Source organism: Salmo salar, chromosome 15 (assembly GCF_965601325.2).
Source record: "Salmo salar chromosome 15, fSalSal1, whole genome shotgun sequence".
Taxonomy (NCBI): Eukaryota; Metazoa; Chordata; class Actinopteri; order Salmoniformes; family Salmonidae; genus Salmo; species Salmo salar.
The window spans coordinates 107250258-107272692 of record NC_138305.1 but is presented as its reverse complement, the minus strand read 5'-3'; the positions used below and the strand labels follow the sequence as shown (position 1 = coordinate 107272692).

General features: G+C 45.3%; 2 protein-coding genes across 6 annotated transcripts in view; both read left to right on the top strand.

Moving 5' to 3' along the window:
* The window catches only part of nfyal (nuclear transcription factor Y, alpha, like), a 28872-nt gene extending 15852 nt beyond the window's left edge, over positions 1-13020 (top strand). For all 4 annotated transcript variants that reach the window (XM_014147396.3, XM_014147395.3, NM_001141816.1 and 1 more), the window contains 5 exon segments: positions 2087-2192; positions 2519-2673; positions 2807-2980; positions 7066-7170; positions 11761-13020. In XM_014147396.3, the coding sequence (XP_014002871.1) occupies positions 2087-2192; positions 2519-2673; positions 2807-2980; positions 7066-7170; positions 11761-11826 (606 nt within the window). In that variant the 3' untranslated portion in view covers positions 11827-13020.
* A 3275-nt stretch (positions 13021-16295) lies between these two features.
* The window catches only part of LOC106572868 (S-adenosylhomocysteine hydrolase-like protein 1), a 62825-nt gene continuing 56685 nt past the window's right edge, over positions 16296-22435 (top strand). Inside the window, exon 1 of one of the 2 annotated variants that reach the window (XM_082962253.1) lies at positions 16296-16828. In XM_082962253.1, coding sequence (XP_082818379.1) covers positions 16637-16828 — 192 coding nt within the window. In that variant the 5' untranslated portion in view covers positions 16296-16636. The remainder of the gene's footprint in view (positions 16829-22435) is intronic. The other variant, XM_082962252.1, reaches the window with a different exon arrangement.

Sequence of the window (22435 nt, the reverse complement as noted above, 5' to 3'; positions counted from 1 at the left end):
CTGTGTGGTCCTGTATGTAGAGTCGGGAGTGGCCCCGTACTGTGTGGTCCTGTATGTAGAGTCGGGAGTGGCCCCGTACTGTGTGGTCCTGTATGTAGAGTCGGGAGTGGCCCCGTACTGTGTGGTCCTGTATGTAGGGTCGGGAGTGGCCCCGTACTGTGTGTTCCTGTATGTAGGGTCGGGAGTGGCCCCGTACTGTGTGTTCCTGTATGTAGGGTCGGGAGTGGCCCCGTACTGTGTGTTCCTGTATGTAGGGTCGGGAGTGGCCCCGTACTGTGTGTTCCTGTATGTAGGGTCGGGAGTGGCCCCGTACTGTGTGTTCCTGTATGTAGGGTCGGGAGTGGCCCCGTACTGTGTGTTCCTGTATGTAGGGTCGGGAGTGGCCCCGTACTGTGTGTTCCTGTATGTAGGGTCGGGAGTGGCCCCGTACTGTGTGTTCCTGTATGTAGGGTCGGGAGTGGCCCCGTACTGTGTGTTCCTGTATGTAGGGTCGGGAGTGGCCCCGTACTGTGTGTTCCTGTATGTAGGGTCGGGAGTGGCCCCGTACTGTGTGTTCCTGTATGTAGGGTCGGGAGTGGCCCCGTACTGTGTGTTCCTGTATGTAGGGTCGGGAGTGGCCCCGTACTGTGTGTTCCTGTATGTAGGGTCGGGAGTGGCCCCGTACTGTGTGTTCCTGTATGTAGGGTCGGGAGTGGCCCCGTACTGTGTGTTCCTGTATGTAGGGTCGGGAGTGGCCCCGTACTGTGTGTTCCTGTATGTAGGGTCGGGAGTGGCCCCGTACTGTGTGTTCCTGTATGTAGGGTCGGGAGTGGCCCCGTACTGTGTGTTCCTGTATGTAGGGTCGGGAGTGGCCCCGTACTGTGTGTTCCTGTCTGTAGGGTCAGGAGTGGCCCCGTACTGTGTGTTCCTGTATGTAGGGTCAGGAGTGGCCCCGTACTGTGTGTTCCTGTATGTAGGGTCAGGAGTGGCCCCGTACTGTGTGTTCCTGTATGTAGGGTCAGGAGTGGCCCCGTACTGTGTGGTCCTGTATGTAGAGTCAGGAGTGGCCCCGTACTGTGTGGTCCTGTATGTAGAGTCAGGAGTGGCCCCGTACTGTGTGGTCCTGTATGTAGAGTCAGGAGTGGCCCCGTACTGTGTGGTCCTGTATGTAGAGTCAGGAGTGGCCCCGTACTGTGTGGTCCTGTATGTAGAGTCAGGAGTGGCCCCGTACTGTGTGGTCCTGTATGTAGAGTCAGGAGTGGCCCCGTACTGTGTGGTCCTGTATGTAGAGTCAGGAGTGGCCCCGTACTGTGTGGTCCTGTATGTAGAGTCAGGAGTGGCCCCGTACTGTGTGGTCCTGTATGTAGGGTCAGGAGTGGCCCCGTACTGTGTGGTCCTGTATGTAGAGTCAGGAGTGGCCCCGTACTGTGTGGTCCTGTATGTAGAGTCAGGGTGGCCCCGTACTGTGTGGTCCTGTATGTAGAGTCAGGAGTGGCCCCGTACTCTATGGCTGCCGTTTTTACGAGCTCAGACCCAACTTTGCTATTTTGTGATTCTTTTGGAGTTTATTTTTTACTTTATTTTCACAAATGTATCAACTATCATTACTTATGAAGAACACAGATCAGGCAGTTACTTACCTCCAATTCCGGCTTCGATCTCGGCTTCGACTCACCTGCCCTCGGGCTCTTTCTGTAATTCCTTCCCAATTGAAGGGTTATTAATAGGGATTCTTCTGGATTTTTGGCAATGAAGCCCACTATCTACTTCCCCAGAAGGAAGTTCGAGGTCGTATTGTGAGCCGATGCTGACTAGCGTTACCCATAGACTTCTAGTCATTGCGCTATCTGCTAGCATTGACTTAGTCATTATGCTAACGCTAGTTAGCAACTGCGCTAGTTAACAACTCCCTTCAAACTGCACGCAGATGTAAAAATTGGGGGTAAGGCTCTGTTCTTGTACATCAAGTTGTCTCGCGCTACAGAAACAGGACACGGGTTCTTACTCCTATGAGCCGTTCCAGTTCGCACAAGCCAAGGCTCATGCTACTTACTTTACTTGTAGTCATATGTGACCCAGTCCTGTGTGTTCTGTTGTGTTCCTACAGGGCCAACAGATCCAGTTGCAGCAGGGCCAGCAGCTGGCGCAGACGGCTGACGGACAGACCATCGTCTACCAGCCAGTCAACGCAGACGGCACTGTCCTGCAACAGGGTATGTTTACAGTACACACACACACACACACACACACACACACCACACACACACACACACACACACTGATATGCATGGCCACACGCATGCCTACACACACACACACACACACACACTGATATGCATGGCCACACGCATGCCTACACACACACACACACACACACACACACACACACACACACTTCCAGTAATATATACATTCTGTACATTCTCAAAAGCTGTTAGTTATATGCCGTCACATACTGTACCTTCTGATGCCGTGAGAGGAATGTCAATCTGATGACTGTAGTAATGGTGATGGTGATAAGGAGGCTTTTACTCCACAGGAATGATCACCATCCCAGCAGGCAGCCTGTCGGGGGCTCAGATGGTACAGACAGGGGGCGCCAACACCACCACCACTAACAGTGGACAGCAGGGCACTGTGACCGTCACCCTGCCGGTCTCTGGCAACATGATGAACACCGGTGGCATGGTCATGGTAAGGTATTGGGCAGTGAATTAGATATTACACAATCTCTATGATATGGGGTGTTTTATTGGAAAGAATTGTCTCTGTCAGGCACATGCCATGTGTGTGTTTGTCCCTTAACTAGTTTGTCTCTCCCTGCTAGATGATGCCTAGTGGAGGTACGGTTCCTGCTATGCAGCGTATCCCTCTACCTGGGGCTGAGATGTTAGAGGAGGAACCTCTGTACGTCAACGCTAAACAGTACCATCGCATCCTGAAGAGAAGACAGGCCCGCGCCAAGCTGGAGGCAGAGGGCAAGATCCCCAAGGAGAGGAGGGTGAGTAACCTGGGTTAGGGTAGGGCTTCAAATCAAATGTTATTTGTCACATGTGTCGTAAACAACAGACTAACAGTGAAATGCTTACTTACAGGCCCTTCCCAACAATGAGGAGAGAAAAAATAAAAGATAAATAATTATTACACAATGAGTAACGAGAACTTGGCTACAGTACCAGTCAAAAGTTTGGACACACCTACTCATTGAAGGGTTTAACTTTGGTTTAACAATAACTTGCCAATATACACAGTGTACCAGGGATAGGAGGTCATTGAGGAAACAGGATATATAATAAACAGTAGCAGCAGCATATGTGATGAGTCAAAAGAGATATTGCTAAAATTATCAATGCAGATAGTCCAGGTTGCTATTGATGAACTATTTAGCAGTCTCATGGTTTGGGCGTAGAAGGTCAGGGTCCTGTTGGTTCCATATTCGGTGCATCGGTACCTCTTGCATCGCGGTAGCAGAGAGAATGGTCTATGACTTGGGTGACTGCAGCCTTTGACAAATTTTTTTAGGGCCTTCCTCTGACACCGCCTGGTATAGAGGTCCTGGATGGCAGGGACCTTGGCCCCAATGATGTACTGGGCCGTACGCACTACCCTCTGTTGCGCCGTGCAGTCAGATGCCAAGCAGTTGCCCTACTAAGCAGTGGTGCAGCCAGTCAAGATGCTTACAATGGTGCAGTTGTAGACATTTTTAGAGGATCTGAGGGTCCATGCCAAATCTTTTCAGCCTCCTGAGGGGGAAGAGGTGGAAGAGGTGTTGTCGTGGCGTCTTCGAGACTGTTGGTGTATGTGGATCATAATAATTCCTTCTGATGACCTAAGGCAACGCCGATGACGAAGAAGAGGAAGGAAAGTGGGACTCCAAGCTAGGCTGAAAAGACGGGCTACACGGCCTCGTCTTCCTAATCTGATGGCTAATGTCCAATCGCTGGAACTCTGAGCAAGGCTTCAAGCGCAAAGGGACATAAGGGAAGGGAATGTCTTTATTTTTACTGAGACGTGGCTTACGGACAACACACTCGACTCTGCTATTCAACCAGACGTCTTCTCCGTATTTCGAATGACTCGAACAGTGCTTCTGGTAAGAGTCGGTCGGTCGGGGAATGTTTCCTCATAAACAGTTCCTAGCGTACCGAAGTTGAAAACACAACGAGCTGCTGTTCACCCATCCTGTAGTTTCTGATGCTAAAATGGCGACCCCACTATATGCAGAGGGTTTTTCTTTATTTTGACTATTTTCTACATTGTAGAATAATAGAAGATATCAGTACTATGAAATAACACATATGGAATCATGTAGTAACCAAAAAAGTGCTAAACAAATGAAAATATATCTGAGATTCTTCAAAGTAGCCACCCTTTGCCTTGATGGAGGCTTTGCACACTCTGAAGAAATTTGACATGCCGCCCCAGGTCCTCTCCAAATACTATCCCAGCACCATCGAGAGTGTCCTGACTGGTTGCATCATGGCCTGGTAAAGGAATTTTCCATCCACTACCACAAGGCCCTCCAGTTGGTAAAGACGGCCCAATACATCACTGGGACCGTGCTTCCACCCATCCAGGACATCTTCTCGAAAGGGTTCATATGGAAGGCACGCAGCACCATCACAGACCCCACACACCCCAACCATGAGTTGTTCTCTCCCTTACCGTTGGGCAGATGGTATCAGAGCATGAGGTCTGATACCAACAGGCTCAGAGACAATTTCTATTTACAAGCCATCAGACTGCTGAACACGACTGGACTGACCAACTGCTCTGATTCTCTGCACATTAGCAAACATCACAACTGCTGCTACCAGACCCTTACGATACTGCTCACTTTATACACTTGCCCCTCCAATCCCCCCTTCCCCAATACGCGTGTAAATATTTTGCTCTATAAATTGGGCCTTCCTGTATTATACTGATGCTAAAATGTTTATTCTACTGAGACATTTACTTATTGTTCCTGTTCTTATCTTTAATTATTTCTTATTGTTGTTGCATTGTTCTAGAAGGAACCTATAAGTAAGCATTTCATTGGACGATGTATCCCGTACATACGACTAATAAAAACTAGTGATGTGGACACAGAGGAACTTGAATCTCTCGACCCGCTCCACTACAGCCCTGTCGATGTGGATGGGGGCGACCTGGCCCTCCGTTTCCTGTAGTCCACGATCAGTTCCTTTTGTCTTGATCATGTTGAAGGACAGGTTGTCCTGGCACCACAATGCCAAGTCACTGACCTCCTCCCTATAGGCTGTCTCATCGGTGATCAGGCCAACCATGTCGTGCCTTCAGCAAACTTAATGATGGTGTTGGAGTCGTGCGCGGCCAAGCAGTTGTGGTTGAACAGGGAGGGCAATAAATGCGTCCGCATGCTTCCTAGCCGAAACTGTTCATAAGAGTTTATGCATATGTTATGACATTTTGTGACGTTTTTGTACGTTTTGGACTTTGGCGGGGGAACACCAAAACAATTCTAGAGGCAAGACAAAGTTCGGAGCCGAATTCTACGCTCCTTCGTCGATGATCGGTAGGGATCCTTCAGTAAAGTTTTTGTTGTCATTCAATGAGAGACAACTTGCTTTCATGTACAATTTTCTTTTATTGAGAAATACTGCACTCAACATCTTAGTTAGATGTAAAATTGCGAGGCTAAGCTCTCCTTGGTAAAAACGTTGAAATGAATGACAGATTTATTGAGTTATTTTAGATCAATTCTGACTTATGGAAGTGTATACTGGCTACAGCTTCTCAAAACAGTACTATTGCTTTTTCAAGCGAAGGTCTTTTAAGGGAGTATGCGAGCATACTTGTTGAGTTCGGCTAGCCGAGTTTGGCAAGGCACCAGCCAACTGAAGGATGGTGAAGCCTTAAACACACACCACTGAGGGGCCCCCGTGTTGCGGGTCAGCGTGGCGGATGTGTTGTTGCCTACCCTCACCACCTGTGGGGCAGCCTGTCAGGAAGTCCAGGATCCAGTTGCAGAGGGAGGTGTTCATTCCCAGGGTCCTGAGCTTAGTGATGAGCTTGGCGGGCACTATGTTGTTGAACACTGAGCTATAGTCAATGAACAGCTTTTCTCAAGTAGATGTTTCTCTTGTCCAGGTGGGAGAGGGCAGTGTGAAGTGCAATAGAGATTGCATCGTCTGTGGTCGGACGGTATGCGAATTGGATTGGACCCAGGATTTCTGGGATGATGGTGTTGATGTGAGCCCTGACCCGCCTTTCAAAGCATTTCATAGCTACAGTTGAGTGCTTCGGGGCGATAGTCATTTAGACAGGTTACCTTGGCGTTCTTGGGCACAGGGACTATGGAGGTCTGTTTGTAACATGTAGGTCTTACAGACTGGGTCAGGGGTTGAAAATGTCTGAAGACATTTGCCAGCTGATCAGGGAATGCTCTTAAGTATGCGTCCTGGTAATGTCTGGCTCCGTGGCATTTTGAATGTATTTTTCAATTTTGTGAACACATTTTTATTTAGTTTTGCCTTGTGAATGTTAACCTGTTTTACAGGTCTTACTCACCGGCTATGGAGAGCGAGATCAGACAGTTGTCCAGAACAACTAGTCCTCTCATGCACAGTTCAGTGTTGCTTGCCTCGAAGCAAGAAGGAATTTATCTGGTCTGGTAGGCTCGCGATACTGGGCAGCTTGTGGCAGGGTTCCTCGTTGTTATCTGTGATACTTTGTGAGCGTCAGCTGACGTAGTAGAGTATGACAGCGCCAAGCTGGAGGCTGAGAGAAAGACCCCCCCCCCCCCCCCAAAGAGAGGAGGATGAGTCAGAATGGTCTCACGCTTTTCTGAAGGTCTGTCACCTGAAACCCCACCTCTTTAAGGAATACCTGGGATAGGATATAGTAATCCTTCTAACCCCCCCCCCCCCCCAAAAAAAAAAAGATATAGATGTACTATTGTAAAGTGGTTGTTCCACTGGATATCTTAAGGTGAATGCACCAATTTGTAAGTCGCTCTGGATAAGAGCGTCTGCTAAATGACGTAAATGTAAATGATTATGTTCTTCTGATGCTGGACTGAAAGAACAGTGTTGTTAGTGACTAACGTCTGTCTCTGTTTTGCAGAAATACCTGCACGAGTCCCGTCACCGTCACGCCATGCAGCGCAAGAGGGGAGACGGAGGACGCTTCTTCTCTCCCAAGGAGAGGGAGGAGATGGCCCTGGCCCTGGTAAGAGAGCTGGTGAGGGGGAACCACAACCAGATATTCAGGAGGGGATGAGTTGAGGTCCTACTGGCTATCTCTATCTGCTTCCTCACTATAACCGCCATTATACAATTTAAAGAATCCTTACTAGTGGCAGTCTTTTCAGGTTTTATAAAAATACACATAGATGATGATGATAATAATAGCTTTTAGAATGGGAAATGCTGTAATGTACAGTGCATTCGGAAAGTATTCAGACCCCTTGACCCACGTTTTGTTACATTACAGCCTTATTCTAAAATGGATTAATTTGTTTTTTCCCCCTGATCAATCTACACACAATACATTTTTGCAAATTAAAAATAAATAATAATAATGAAATATAACATTTACATAAGTATTTCGACTCTTTACTCAGTACTTTGTTGAAGCACCTTTGGCAGCGATTACAGCCTCAAGTCTTCTTGGGTATGACGCTACAAGCTTGGCAACCTGTATTTGGGGAGTTTCTCCCATTTAATCTCTGCAGATCCTCTCAAGCTCTGTCAGGTTGGATGGGGAGAGTTGCTACACAACTATTTTCAGGTCTCTCTGGAGATGTTAGATCAGGTTCAAGTCCGGACTCTGGCTGGGCCACTCAAGGACATTCAGAGACTTATCTCAAAGCCACTCCTGCGTTGTCTTGGCTGTGTGCTTAGGGTCGTTGTCCTGTTGAAAGGTGAACCTTTGCCCCAGTCTGAGTTCCTGAGTGCTCTGGAGCAGGTTTTCATCGATGATCTCTGTACTTTTCTCCGTTCATGTTTCCCTCGATCCTGACTCGACTACCAGTTCCTGCCGCTGAAAAACCTCCCCACAGCATGATGCTGCCACCACCATGCTTCACCGTAGGGATGGTGCCAGGTTTCCTCTAGACGTGACGCTTGGCACTCAGGCCAAAGAGTTCAATCTTGGCTTCATCAGACCAGAGAATCGTGTTTCTCATGGTCAGAGAGTCTTTAGGTGCATATTTGCAAACTCCAAGTGGGCTGTCATGTGCCTTTTACTGAGTGGCTTCCGTCTGGCCACTCTACCATAAAGGCCTGATTGTTGGAGTGCTGCAGAGATGGTTGTCCTTCTGGAAGGTTCCCCCATCTCCACAGAGATGGGGGAAACTGGAGCTCTGGACCTTTGTCAGAGTGACCATCGGGTTCTTGGTCACCTCCCTGACCAAGGCCCTTCTACATTTACATTTACATTTAGGTCATTTAGCAGACGCTCTTATCCAGAGCGACTTACAAATTGGTGCATTCACCTTATAATATCCAGTGGAACAACCACTTTACAATAGTGCATCTAAATCTTTTAAGGGGGGGGGTTAGAAGGATTACTTTATCCTATCCTAGGTATTCCTTAAAGAGGTGGGGTTTCAGGTGTCTTCGGAAGGTGGTGATTGACTCCGCTGTCCTGGCGTCGTGAGGGAGCTTGTTCCACCATTGTGGTGCCAGAGCAGCGAACAGTTTTGACTGGGCTGAGCGGGAACTGTGCTTCCTCAGAGGTAGGGAGGCGAGCAGGCCAGAGGTGGATGAACGCAGTGCCCTTGTTTGAGTGTAGGGCCTGATCAGAGCCTGAAGGTACGGAGGTGCCGTTCCCCTCACAGCTCCGTAGGCAAGCACCATGGTCTTGTAGCGGATGCGAGCTTCGACTGGAAGCCAGTGGAGAGAGCGGAGGAGCGGGGTGACGTGAGAGAACTTGGGAAGGTTGAACACCAGACGGGCTGCGGCGTTCTGGATGAGTTGGAGGGGTTTAATGGCACAGGCAGGGAGCCCAGCCAACAACGAGTTGCAGTAATCCAGACGGGAGATGACAAGTGCCTGGATTAGGACCTGCGCCGCTTCCTGTGTGAGGCAGGGTCGTACTCTGCGAATGTTGTAAAGCATGAACCTACAGGATCGGGTCACCGCCTTGATGTTAGTGGAGAACGACAGGGTGTTGTCCAGGGTCACGCCGAGGCTCTTAGCACTCTGGGAGGAGGACACAAGGGAGTTGTCAACCGTGATGGCGAGATCATGGAACGGGCAGTCCTTCCCCGGGAGGAAGAGCAGCTCCGTCTTGCCGAGGTTCAGCTTGAGGTGGTGATCCGTCATCCACACTGATATGTCTGCCAGACATGCAGAGATGCGATTCGCCACCTGGTTGTCAGAAGGGGGAAAGGAGAAGATTAATTGTGTGTCATCTGCATAGCAATGATATGAGAGACCATGTGAGGATATGACAGAGCCAAGTGACTTGGTGTATAGCGAGAATAGGAGTGGGCCTAGAACAGAGCCCTGGGGGACACCAGTGGTGAGAGCACGTGGTGCGGAGACAGATTCTCGCCACGCCACCTGGTAGGAGCGACCTGTCAGGTAGGACGCAATCCAAGCGTGGGCCGCGCCGGAGATGCCCAGCTCGGAGAGGGTGAAGAGGAGGATCTGATGGTTCACGGTATCAAAGGCAGCAGATAGGTCTAGAAGGATGAGAGGAGAGAGAGTTAGCTTTAGCAGTGCGGAGAGCCTCCGTGACACAGAGAAGAGCAGTCTCAGTTGAATGCCCAGTCTTGAAACCTGACTGATTAGGATCAAGAAGGTCATTCTGAGAGAGATAGCAAGAGAGCTGGCCAAGGACGGCACGTTCAAGAGTTTTGGAGAGAAAGGAAAGAAGGGATACTGGTCTGTAGTTGTTGACATCGGAGGGATCGAGTGTAGGTTTTTTCAGAAGGGGTGCAACTCTCGCTCTCTTGAAGACGGAAGGGACGTAGCCAGCGGTCAAGGATGAGTTGATGAGCGAGGTGAGGTAGGGGAGAAGGTCTCCGGAAATGGTCTGGAGAAGAGAGGAGGGGATAGGGTCAAGTGGGCAGGTTGTTGGGCGGCCGGCCGTCACAAGACGCGAGATTTCATCTGGAGAGAGAGGGGAGAAAGAGGTCAAAGCACAGGGTAGGGCAGTGTGAGCAGGACCAGCGGTGTCGTTTGACTTAGCAAACGAGGATCGGATGTCGTCAACCTTCTTTTCAAAATGGTTGACGAAGTCATCCGCAGAGAGGGAGGAGGGGGGGGGAGGGGGAGGAGGATTCAGGAGGGAGGAGAAGGTAGCAAAGAGCTTCCTAGGGTTAGAGGCAGATGCTTGGAATTTAGAGTGGTAGAAAGTGGCTTTAGCAGCAGAGACAGAAGAGGAAAATGTTGAGAGGAGGGAGTGAAAGGATGCCAGGTCCGCAGGGAGGCGAGTTTTCCTCCATTTCCGCTCGGCTGCCCGGAGCCCTGTTCTGTGAGCTCACAGTGAGTCGTCGAGCCACGGAGCAGGAGGGGAGGACCGAGCCGGCCTGGAGGATAGGGGACAGAGGAAATCAAAGGATGCAGAGAGGGAGGAGAGGAGGGTTGAGGAGGCAGAATCAGGAGATAGGTTGGAGAAGGTTTGAGCAGAGGGAAGAGATGATAGGATGGAAGAGGAGAGCGTAGCGGGAGAGAGAGAGCGAAGGTTGGGACGGCGCAATACCATCCGAGTAGGGGCAGAGTGAGAAGTGTTGGATGAGAGCGAGAGGGAAAAGGATACAAGGTAGTGGTCGGAGACTTGGAGGGGAGTTGCAATGAGATTAGTGGAAGAACAGCATCTAGTAAAGATGAGGTCAAGCGTATTGCCTGCCTTGTGAGTAGGGGGGGAAGGTGAGAGGGTGAGGTCGAAAGAGGAGAGGAGTGGAAAGAAGGAGGCAGAGAGGAATGAGTCGAAGGTAGACGTGGGGAGGTTAAAGTCACCCAGAACTGTGAGAGGTGAGCCATCCTCAGGAAAGGAACTTATCAAGGCGTCAAGCTCATTGATGAACTCTCCAAGGGAACCTGGAGGGCGATAAATGATAAGGATGTTAAGCTTGAAAGGGCTGGTAACTGTGACAGCATGGAATTCTCCCCCGATTGCTCAGTTTGGCCGGGCGGCCAGCTCTAGGAAGAGTCTTGGTGGTTCCAAACTTCTTCCAGTTAAGAGCGATGGAGGCCACTGTGTTCTTGGGGACCTTCAATGCTGCAGAATATTTGTTGGTACCCTTCCCCAGATCTGTGCCTTGACACAATCTGGTCTCGGAGCTCAACGGACAATTCCTTCGAACTCATGACTTGGTTTTTGCTCTGTCATGCACTGTCAACTGTGGGACCTTGTATAGACAAGTGTGTGCCTTTCCAAATCATGTCCAATCAATTGAATTTACCACAGGTGGACTTCAATCAAGTTGTAGAAACATCTCAAGGATGATTAATGGAAACAGGATGCACCCAAGTTCAATTTTCGAGTCTCATAGCAAAGACTTGAATACTTACATAAATAAGTATTTGTATTTTATTTTTAATACATTTGCTAAAATTTCGAAAAGCCTGTTTTCACTTTGTCATTATGGGGTATTGTGATGTCATTATGGGGTATTGTGTGTAGATTCATTGCTATTTAATCCATTTTAGAATAAGGCTGTAACGTAACGTAACAAAATGTGGGAAAAAGTCAAGGGGTCTGAATACTTTCCTAAGGCACTGTACATGATGTTATAGAATGTACATGATACATGTTTAGGTTGACTGGTACCTTCATCCTTCCTCTCTCTCGCCTTCTCTTCCTCAGCAACAGGCAGAGCTGGCCGCCCAGGCAGGAGAAGACGATGTAGCCCAGATGGTCCGAGTTTCTTAGCACCTACAACCCCCGAACCACCCCTCCGTCGGCCAGTAGAGGCCCTCTGAGCCCCCCCACCTAGCTAGCCAGCACCCAGCTACACCTCTCATCTCCTAAGAATAATAATAATTGATTGGATTGATATAGCACTTCTCCAGACACTCAAAGTGCTTTACAATGACCTCACCCACCACAAATATGTAGCTCCTATCCAGATGATGCCATGGCAAACATTTTGCCCCAGAAAGAAAAGCATAAACCTGTATTCTCCCACCACCTCTTGCCCCTATACTCAACAATCTGATATCCCTATGACTGGGGTCCTCCATGATGGGTTACTAGGAATTAACTTTAACCCTTGACCTCCCAAATCCCTGGTCTTCCAGACCTGGCTCTGTGACTGACTGCAGTGCCTGAGGTATTCGGACACACAGCAAGTAAGATGTGAAAGTTAAGATTTACTGGGACTGTAGTGCTCTGTTCTGGAAACCAAGACAACTATGAGATGTTTCACCTGCATAATACCCCGGTCAATGACTTCATGTTTGCTGAAGAAGTCATAACTGATGGTAGTTAGTTGCAGAATCCATTTTGTTTGGTCGTAAAGCAGCAAAAATAAAATGGTGTGTTTCACGAATGCAAAAAACTGTTTACAAATTCAGCTGAAAAGAGTCAAAATGATGGTACACTTATTTCTGCCCTGTATGTGTCTTTTTGTTGAAACATGCACCATTGAAGCCCAGCCTTGGTCCATAAGGATTGTCAAATATTGTGTCCAATATGAAAATGGATATTAGTTAGAATGTTTTTTCTAAGCACTTCTCAGCAGGGTCCAATTTCAAAATGTTCTCACAGAGAACTACAGAGGAAATTTGTAATTTCAGGTTACTTCCTGAATTGAAATGGAATTGACCCCAAGTCTTGCTTTTCAGACGTGTTTTCAATATCCAGTACCCAGTTATTGTCTGTACAGGGAATGTGTTTTATACAACTTTTTTTCTTTGTAGCGAAATAGACGACACATTTATGTTGCCACGACGTCTGAATGACCCGTGTACTTTGCCTGTTTTACTTTAGGGCGTCTTTTTTTATATTTGAAGAGTACATTTTATATTCTTCTGAAGCAGTCCTCCAAAACATAATTTTTGTTGTTGTTGTGATTGACAACATTGTTTCATGAGCTCATCTGTTCATTAAATTGTATTACGTTGACTTCTGTGTATTACGCTGACTGTATTACGTTGACTTGAAGTCCTTTTTCTAGTTCTGTATGTTTTTATTGATCATATTTTGTCGTGTGTGTGTGTGTGTGTGTGTGTGTGTGTGTGTGTGTGTGTGTGTGTGTGTGTGTGTGTGTGTGTGTGTATATTCTCCTGTTTAGGTTCTAGAGTGAGGATGAATTTATTAATGTATCTTAACACTTTTAGTAGTAGATAAAACAGTCACAGAGAACTATACTTGTGAACATTGACCGGTGGCCACCAATGACGAGGTACAGGAGCTTCTGCTGGGTCTGAGTTACAGGAGGGGAGGCAGAGCTTCTGCTGGGTCTGAGTTACAGGAGGGGAGGCAGAGCTTCTGCTGGGTCTGAGTTACAGGAGGGGAGGCAGAGCTTCAGCTGGGTCTGAGTTACAGGAGGGGAGGCAGAGCTTCAGCAGGGTCTGAGTTACAGGAGGGGAGGCAGAGCTTCAGCTGGGTCTGAGTTACAGGAGGGGAGGCAGAGCTTCAGCTGGGTCTGAGTTACAGGAGGGGAGGCAGAGCTTCAGCTGGGTCTGAGTTACAGGAGGGGAGGCAGAGCTTCAGCAGGGTCTGAGGTGCTCTGCTGTCTGGAGGATAAACAGCCTGTTTGGTGTGTTGGACTTCAAAGAAACATAAAAAGCATGACGGCATCCCAATAGATTAATCTTCTGTAGAAATATGCTTAGACATACAGTACCAATCAAAAGTTTGGACACACCTACTCAGTCCAGGGTTCTTCTTTATTTTTACTGTTTTCTACATTGTAGAATAATAGTGAAGACATCAAAGCTATGACATAACACATATGGAATCATGGAGTAACCAAAAAAGTGTTAAACAAATCAAAATATATTTGGGATTTTAGATTCTTCAAAGTAGCCACCCTTTGCCTTGAAGACAGCTTTGCACACTCTTGGAATTATCTCAATCAGCTTCATGAGGTAGTCACCCGGAATGCATTTCAATTAACAGGTCTGCCTTGTTAAGGTAATTTGTGGCATTTCTTTCCTTCTTAATGCGTTTGAGACAATCAGTTGTGTTGTGACAAGGTAGGGGTGGGTATACAGAAGATAGCCCTATTTGGTAAAAGACCAAGACCATATTATGGCAAGAACAGCTTAAATAAGCAAAGCGAAATGACAGTCCATCATTACTTTAAGTCATGAAGGTCAGTCAATGTGGAAAATTTCAAGAACTTTGAAAGTGTCTTCAAGTGCAGTCACAAAAACCATCAAGCACAATGATGAAACTGGCTCTCATGAGGACCGCCACAGGAAAGGAAGACCCAGAGTTACCTCTGCTACAGAGGATAAGTTCATTAGAGTTAACTGCACCTCAGATTGCAGCAGAAATAAATGCTTCACAGAGTTCAAGTAACAGACACATCTCAACATCAACTGTTCAGAGGAGACTGCGTGAATCAGGCCTTCATGGTCGAATTGCTGCAAAGAAACCACTAATAATAGTTCTGATGTCTTCACAATTATTCTACAATGTAGAAAATAGTAAAATAAAGACAAATCCTGGAATGAGTAGGTGTGTCCATACTTTTGACTGGTACTGTCTATTATTGAGATAATGTGCCTCTATTCTTTCTGTTGAGCTTCTGTGACTCTGGACTCCAACACTGCCAACCTGTCTGAGGACCTGACCAGTGTTGAGAGACAGCAGCTTCCTGACAACACACAGAGGGGTTTGATTACCTTGAGTGTGTACTGGGCTCTCAGGGAATTAACTCAGGGGACACAGATGAGAAGTGGAGGTGTGGTCACACGGTCTGTCAAGAGGAAGGGAAACAGTGACTTTTTGGGGGTGGATCCTGGTGTATTTTGTTTAGTGTTATATAACAATACACTTTTCAAACATGTACCACTAGACCCACAGTAAGTCCCCTCCAAAATATCAGCTGGACTAAGGAACACTCATTATTCTCTGACCCAGTCAGTAACACACAACTACATAGAAGAATTTTACCCACACCTTTGCAATTGTTGTAAACTTTTGTCCTTTTAAGATATTACATTTACATTTTTTACATTTTAGTCATTTAGCAGACGCTCTTATCCAGAGCGATTTACAGTAGTGAATGCATACATTTCATAATTTTTTATTTATTTTTTATTTGATTTATATTTCATGTGAAGGTGTCTGTTTGGGGATTCTGCCAGCTATTCATTCCTTTTTAGTAGACACTCTTATCCAGAGCAATTTACAGTAGTGACTGCATACATTTTCATACTTTTTCCATATTAGTCCCCTGTGGGAATCAAACCCACAACCCTAGCATTGCAAGCGCCATGCCCTACCAATTGAGCCACATCATCTCAATGTGCTAAATTACTGTATTGTACATTGTTTTATCTCCACGGTGATAGAAAGTCTACAGGTACAAACCTAGATGACCAGCCTGTGTACAATACATTAAGTGGTCTGTAAAGGATGGTAAATTAATAATGCACAAAAAAAGTGGTTGTTTTCTATGCTATTTGATCAAAGAAAAATCTTTCATTTAATGTGGATGTTTTGTGTCTTCGCCTCTAACTTTACACCTTTTGATGTAAATGCTTTGAGTACAGGGTTTTGTTCTTTCTGGATTCCATTAGAATGACATCACAGAGTAAAGGACAGGGCAACAACTTTTACAATTACAACTGTTGAATCCTGCAAGATACTGTTCTCAATTATACAACTAGTGTTTTGCAGCACCCTTACTGCCCCGTGGCTATGAGCACATTATGCTATAAACGAGTCAGTGTACGATTGTGATGGTGTAAAAGAGGACCCTTCACCATCTTTATCTCATCAATCATCAAAAACCTGTTTTAATTGAAGTTTTTTTTTTTTCTTCATCTTTTGATGCAGTCCTTCTTGGATGATCGATAAAACAAATTGTGGTTAACTAATCTCGGTTTCCAATAAGTAAAATTATTGCTAAAATGTGTAATTTACACTGAATCTGTCCACAGGAGATTAACGTTAGTGGATTACAAATTATTTGACTGTGAACTCATTCGTGTAACATCTGTTCATGAAATTATATTAACATAGTGTAGCTATTGATACACTTCATTGATCATCAATACACAAAAATCAAAAGTTGAACAAAATTGACTGTGGGCTAGCACTGGTCATGATGCTATCAAAAAAAATGAGATGGGTCCAGTCCAGCTCTCATTGGGCACACGAACGGTCCATTCTCACCATCTCGGCTGGCCATTGGCCGAGAGCCTTCCACATCCCGCCCACTCATTCAGGTGACTGATCTAACATCGGATGCTGAGCTTGTCACTGAGACAACCGACTGTAACTGGTAGACCGGCGGATGACCGACAACAACAGTTGACTACACACTCTACACTGCTTACATGCCAGCTAATAATATTCACTATAGTAACGTTACATGGTCCATGTCTTGATTTTGGGCTCAGCAGACTGTTTCGGGTTCGGAAATAACAAACACGAAGCAGCCAAAGCTCACCGGTCAACGAAAAGCGAGCAGTGCGTGACAACAAGAGAGAAAGACTAGCCTTTCCAAGTCGGACATCATCACAATTCTCAACCAAGAGGTCGTAATCACTTGAATGCGAAGATGACAGACGCGGTCGTGGACGGTAAATTGGAGGTGGTGAAACAGGCAACGAAATATGTAAAAGAGACCGAGAACGTCGCGGAAAAATATTCAGCGATGACGGTTAGCAAGAACAGCGACATGAACATGAATGTGGGTGAATTGCAGTCCGCCGCATTCACTGCGGTGCCCACTCTCAAATCTGTCAAGAAGGTAAGACTGACAAAAGCGTGAGCATTGAGCACCGTCATCAACATTCAGTACAGTATGGGATAATTGTGGGAACACTGCATCTATGCGGGATTATGGGTGGATGGGTGCAGGACCTGCCTACTGTACCATAGTGATTAATGTTTCTTAAAGAAAAAACATCCTATTGCGTCTCTGACCTTTTCAAATATCAAATAGAAATTAACTTTATTAATTTTTCACCTTATGTTACCCAATGATAAATATTTTATTTATTTACTGGGAAATTCCCTGAATTTATAGCAGGACCATCATTCTTATAATGTACAGCATTCTGAAAGTATTCAGACCCCTTCCCCATTTCCATATTTTGTTATGTTACAGCCTTGTTCCAAAATTTATGAAATAAAAAAATCCTCATCAATCTACACACAATACCCCATAATGACAACAGGCTTTTACAAATGTTTGCAAATTTATAAAAAAACAAATACAGAAATACCTTATTTACGTAAGTATACAGACCCTTTGCTATGAGACTTGAAATTGAGCTCAGGTGCATCCTGTTTCCATTGATCATCCTTGAGATGTTTCTACAACTTCCACCTGTGGTAAATTCAATTGATTGGACATGATTTGGAAAGGCACACACCTGTCTATATTAGGTCCTACAGTTGACAGTGCATGACAGAGCAAAAACCAAGCCATGACGTCGAAGGAATTTTCCGTAGAGCTTCGGATAAGATTGTGTCGAGGCACAGATCTGGGCAAGGGTACCAAAAAATTCTGCAGCATTGAAGGTCCTCAAGAACACAGTGGCCTCCATCATTCTTAAATGGAAGAAGTTTGGAACTACCAAGACTATTCTTAGGGCTGGCTGCCCGGTCAAACGGAGAAATTGAGGGAGAAGGCCCTTGGTCAAGGTGATGACCAAGAACCCGATGGTCAATCGGACAGAGCTCCAGAGTTCCTCTGTGGAGATGGGAGAACCTTCCAGAAGGACAACCATCTCTGCAGCACTCCACCAATCAGGCCTTCATGGTAGTGGCCAGACGGAAGCCATTATTCAGTGAAAGGCACATGGCAGCCCGCTTGGAATTTGCCAAAAGGCACCTAAAGGACTCTCAGACCATGAGAAACAAGATTCTCTGGTCTGATGAAACCAAGATTGAACTCTTTGGCCTGAATGTCAAGCGTCACATCTGGAAGAAACCTGGCACCATCCCTACGGTGAAGCATGGCGGTGTCAGCATCATGCTGTGGGGATCTTTTTCAGCATGAACGGAGCAAAGTTCAGAGAGATCTTTGATGAAAACCTGCTCCAGAGTGCTCAGGACCTCAGATTTGGGTGAAGGTTCATCTTCCAACAGGACAACGACCCTAATCACACAGCCAAGACAATGCAGGAGTGGCTTCGGGACAAGTCTCTGAATGTCCATACATTTGCAAAAATTTACAAACACCTTTTTTTCTTTGGCATTATGGGGTATTATGTGTAGATTGATGAGTTAAAAAAACCCAATTTAATCCATTTCAGATATAAGGCTATTCAAGACCCATGCAAGTGCTTCCAGTCAGTGTCCCAGCTGAGCAGTGAGCACCTTGATCTATCTATTACTCAGACCCAGATAGAAAAGCTAATCCTCTGCATAATTGTAATTAATTAACTGCATTATTCATCAGTAGGCTACTTCAAAAACAATGACCAAACTCTACAATACTCCTAATCAGGTGCGGAACTTTGGTTTTATTAGTGGGCGGGACATAATCTGTCAGGGGGGGTTCCTCCCTCAGAATTGTCTCGAGCTAATTTCCTGCATTTCTATTAGGGTTGTCCCTGACTAAAATAAATATTGATCCACCAAGTGTAGTCTTTTCCAACCGATTAGTCAAAAGTTTAAAATGTCTATTTTTCCACAGGCCTATATAGAGACACATCCTATGTGTTTGAACTTGTACTGAACTTGTCTGATGCTTTAAGCACAATGTTTGATTAAATAAGGATGACACACAAGTGACTCGAGGGAGCCAGAGATCAAGATACCCTAACCAGAAAGAATAAAACCTGTTCCCAACCCTCTCGCTGCTGCTGGCCTCTACCATTATGCCCCTGAATTTGACTGTTAATAGGCTACACCAGCAGGTGGCTACACCACCTTTTCCATCTGGGGTGCCAATTTATCTTGCCATTTCTACCAATCTGCTCGCCAGTTATGATTTGCATATGCACTTTTTCTTGGAACAGTTTAATTTAAATTATAATAGTCTTTGTATCTCAAAATCATAGAATGTTTATTAACCACAGACAATCTAAATGAAAATGATACAAATCTAAAAGTAACTTTTATTGCCATGTGCCAACTATGTAATAATAACCTACATAAAGCCAACACAAAAACATTGCAGCCAGCAGGTAGAAAATAACCAATGTTTCAACGATCTTGAAATATTGTATCAACTGGGTGGCCCCAAAAGCACTAGCAATCTTGAGACATTGTATCAAATATTCTGGGCCCTCTGTTTCCAGCACCAGTGAGCTTGGGGCAGACACAGCTGTAGCCTATTTGTGCAAAGGATAAGAAGTAATCAGGTATTTTATGATATTTCCACTGGATCAGAGCATTCTGTTTTTCCCTTACTTGCAGAGTGGTTATCAAAAGGGGGAGAGTTCGAAATATTGTTCAAATAATTTGAGAAACTATTGTCATTCTCAATTGATTCTAAAAACAGACTTTGTTTACTTTCTGTTTAAGGTGAAGAATAAATTACTTTGAAAAGCTCCACAGCTCATTAGTGTTGGTTCATTAAGACAGTCAGATACTATCAGACATCTTGAAATGGGCACATTTATAGGCCTACATTTGCGCGCAGGCCAGGTAGACTAGTCCTACTTCTATATGCATACTCAGGTGTGCGTCTTTACTCAGCAATGACAGGAGCGTTTCAAACAAGAAATGAATACATAAATTGCCAAAACTTGTAAATGAAATAAACAAAAATAAAAAAGTGTTTCTCAAGAGTGTATCATTAACATCTGTTAAACACAAGTCTACTCCCGACAATGACAACTGTAAATGACTGTACTAATACTATATTGAATGCATTAACAGAAATTACCATAACCAAACATTTACATTACATTTTTTACATTTTAGTCATTTAGCAGACACTCTTATCCAGAGCGACTTACAGTAGTGAATGCATACATTTATTGCATTTTTCTTTTGTACTGGCCCCCCGTGGGAATCAAACCCACAACCCTGGCGTTGCAAACACCATGCTCTACCAACTGAGCCACATGGCAGATGGCAGATGATAAATGATGGGAATTAACGGTAAATGTAGGCTACTACTGGTGATTGATAGACACAGCAAAACACTGTACACAATGGATGTTATGAAACAATGAATAGCCATGAAATGGCTGCGTCTGAGTCACAATCCCCATATTCCTTGGAACGTGGCATCCCCAGCGGCCTCCTCAATGGACAGGGGCAAAATGTCACGGGTGTCTCGTGTGCCATGGGGGAAAAATGATCTATTTGCTACTGCTCTACAAAAAAAAAAAGATTCCAGCCTTCACATAATGCAAATATGTCCCCTTTTGTGTTTTACACCTCCAGCAGAGGAATTACATTTCTGACTGCATGATATTCAGTTTCACTGGCATATAGTATGTTCTATGCATGGCCATAAACTGCAGTAATTGATGTCTGAGTAGATATGAATATGACTGGGCATTCAAACATACAGTATCTGTATCCATTCATCATCATTAATATTGTGTTGTGTACTGACTGTGCACCATGACAGTGAAGCCTGTAGAGCTGTTTATACTATGTTAGTGTGAAAAGTAGGGAATTAGCTAGGGAAACTGAAAGATCAATAACGTTACAATGCTATACTGACTCTAATAAAAACTCACATTGCGCTGTCAAAAAAACATCTGAATATCGGTCTTTTCGATCGTTTGACCGCTGGTTTCATCGTTTGATTGAAGTCTACTGTAGTGTGATTGAGGCACAAATAATACCTAAAGTAAGTGAGCTAACTAGCTAACGTTAGCCAACTTTTGGCAAGCTCTAATGATACATCTACTGGCGAAAACTAGCCAAGTTAATTTACTTCTGTTGAAACGGAACAAAAAGGCTACAAAACTGACAGATAGCTAGAGCTGAACTGGCTGTGGTAGCTACTAGCTGGCTAGCTAGTTAATTTTCTTCAGACAGAACTTCAGTCGAGAGAGGATGAAACATTAGCTAATGTGGGAATAAATACTTTTTTTCAGTTAAGTCAAACAGCTGTTACCTTGCCAGCTACATCAGTCAAATAAAGAGTGGCCAGTTTCTGCTCTGCTTGCTTTTACAACTCTGAGAAAAATTGCAACACACAGACAGCAGCACAGTGCTGGTCAGAAGCTGCACAGCCTGTCTGCATGCTCTGTGGTGTCCACGTGGTCCTAAATCCAGCCGGCTGAAGCCACCAAACAGCCTACTCAACCGCTCTGAGGCATCTCCGGTGGGGAGGTCGTGTGGCCAGGGGAAGTTGCACCCCTGCTCCCAATTGTAGCCAGTTTGTTGTGGCCAGTTATTTTTAAATGCAGCTAAATTGAGACATGATTTCAGATGAACAGGGTATGGCAAAGTGGGGTCAGTTCAGATAAACCTAGAGTACGGCAAAGTGGGGTCAGTTCAGATAAACATAGGGTATGGCAAAGTGGGGTCAGTTCAGATGAGCCTAGGGTATGGCAAAGTGGGGTCAGTTCAGGTAAACCTAGTGTTTGGCAAAGTGGGGTCAGTTCAGATAGATGTGGGGTCAGTTCAGATAAACATAGGGTTTGGCAAAGTGGGGTCAGTTCAGATAAACATAGGGTATGGCAAAGTGACAGTGTTGAAGCTCATTTACTGCATTTCTACACAATTTAAAAACTCTATAATGCTATTCGTAGAACAACAAAAACAAACAAAATTGACTCCAGCCATGATCACCTTGGCTGCTGTATTTTCATTCACCTCAGTTGATAAGGGACATAAATTACATTCTACGACAACATGTTTTACAGCAATTAGCTGCTACACACTAGCTCTGCACTGGGATTAAAAACTCTAGTTTAGTTTCATGTCAAGTCAAACAGCAGTTACCTAGCCATTTTACAGCCATCTTTAACCTCTGCACTGTTTTGAAGGGAAAGTCATGCTGTTCACTGCAGCCAGGCAAACAGCCTTCCTGCCCGCTCCAAGACGTCTGCATGGTCCTAAAGCTGGTCCTAATATGCTAAACTGCTATTGTCTTTTAATCAGGATTGGAATGGTTTTAATACTCTGCTATACTTTGCCATACCCAATTGACACCCCTGCGATGGATGTAGACATATAGCAAAGGGCCAGAGGTATGCTGTATTTAGATTTTAGTTCCAGACTTGTGACACGGTGCCTTGCAGTCAGAGACTGAAGAAAGGCTTTAGGGATGTACATACACAATGAACTATTCCTGGCCACAATCAGTGTCTGAAATGACACATTAGTGTGTTCTTTATTATATTCTGGTTGATAACAGATTGTTGTTGTTAAAACATGTTACAACATATTGAGGAACATTCAGAGAGTTTATATAGTTTATTTATAAAAAATA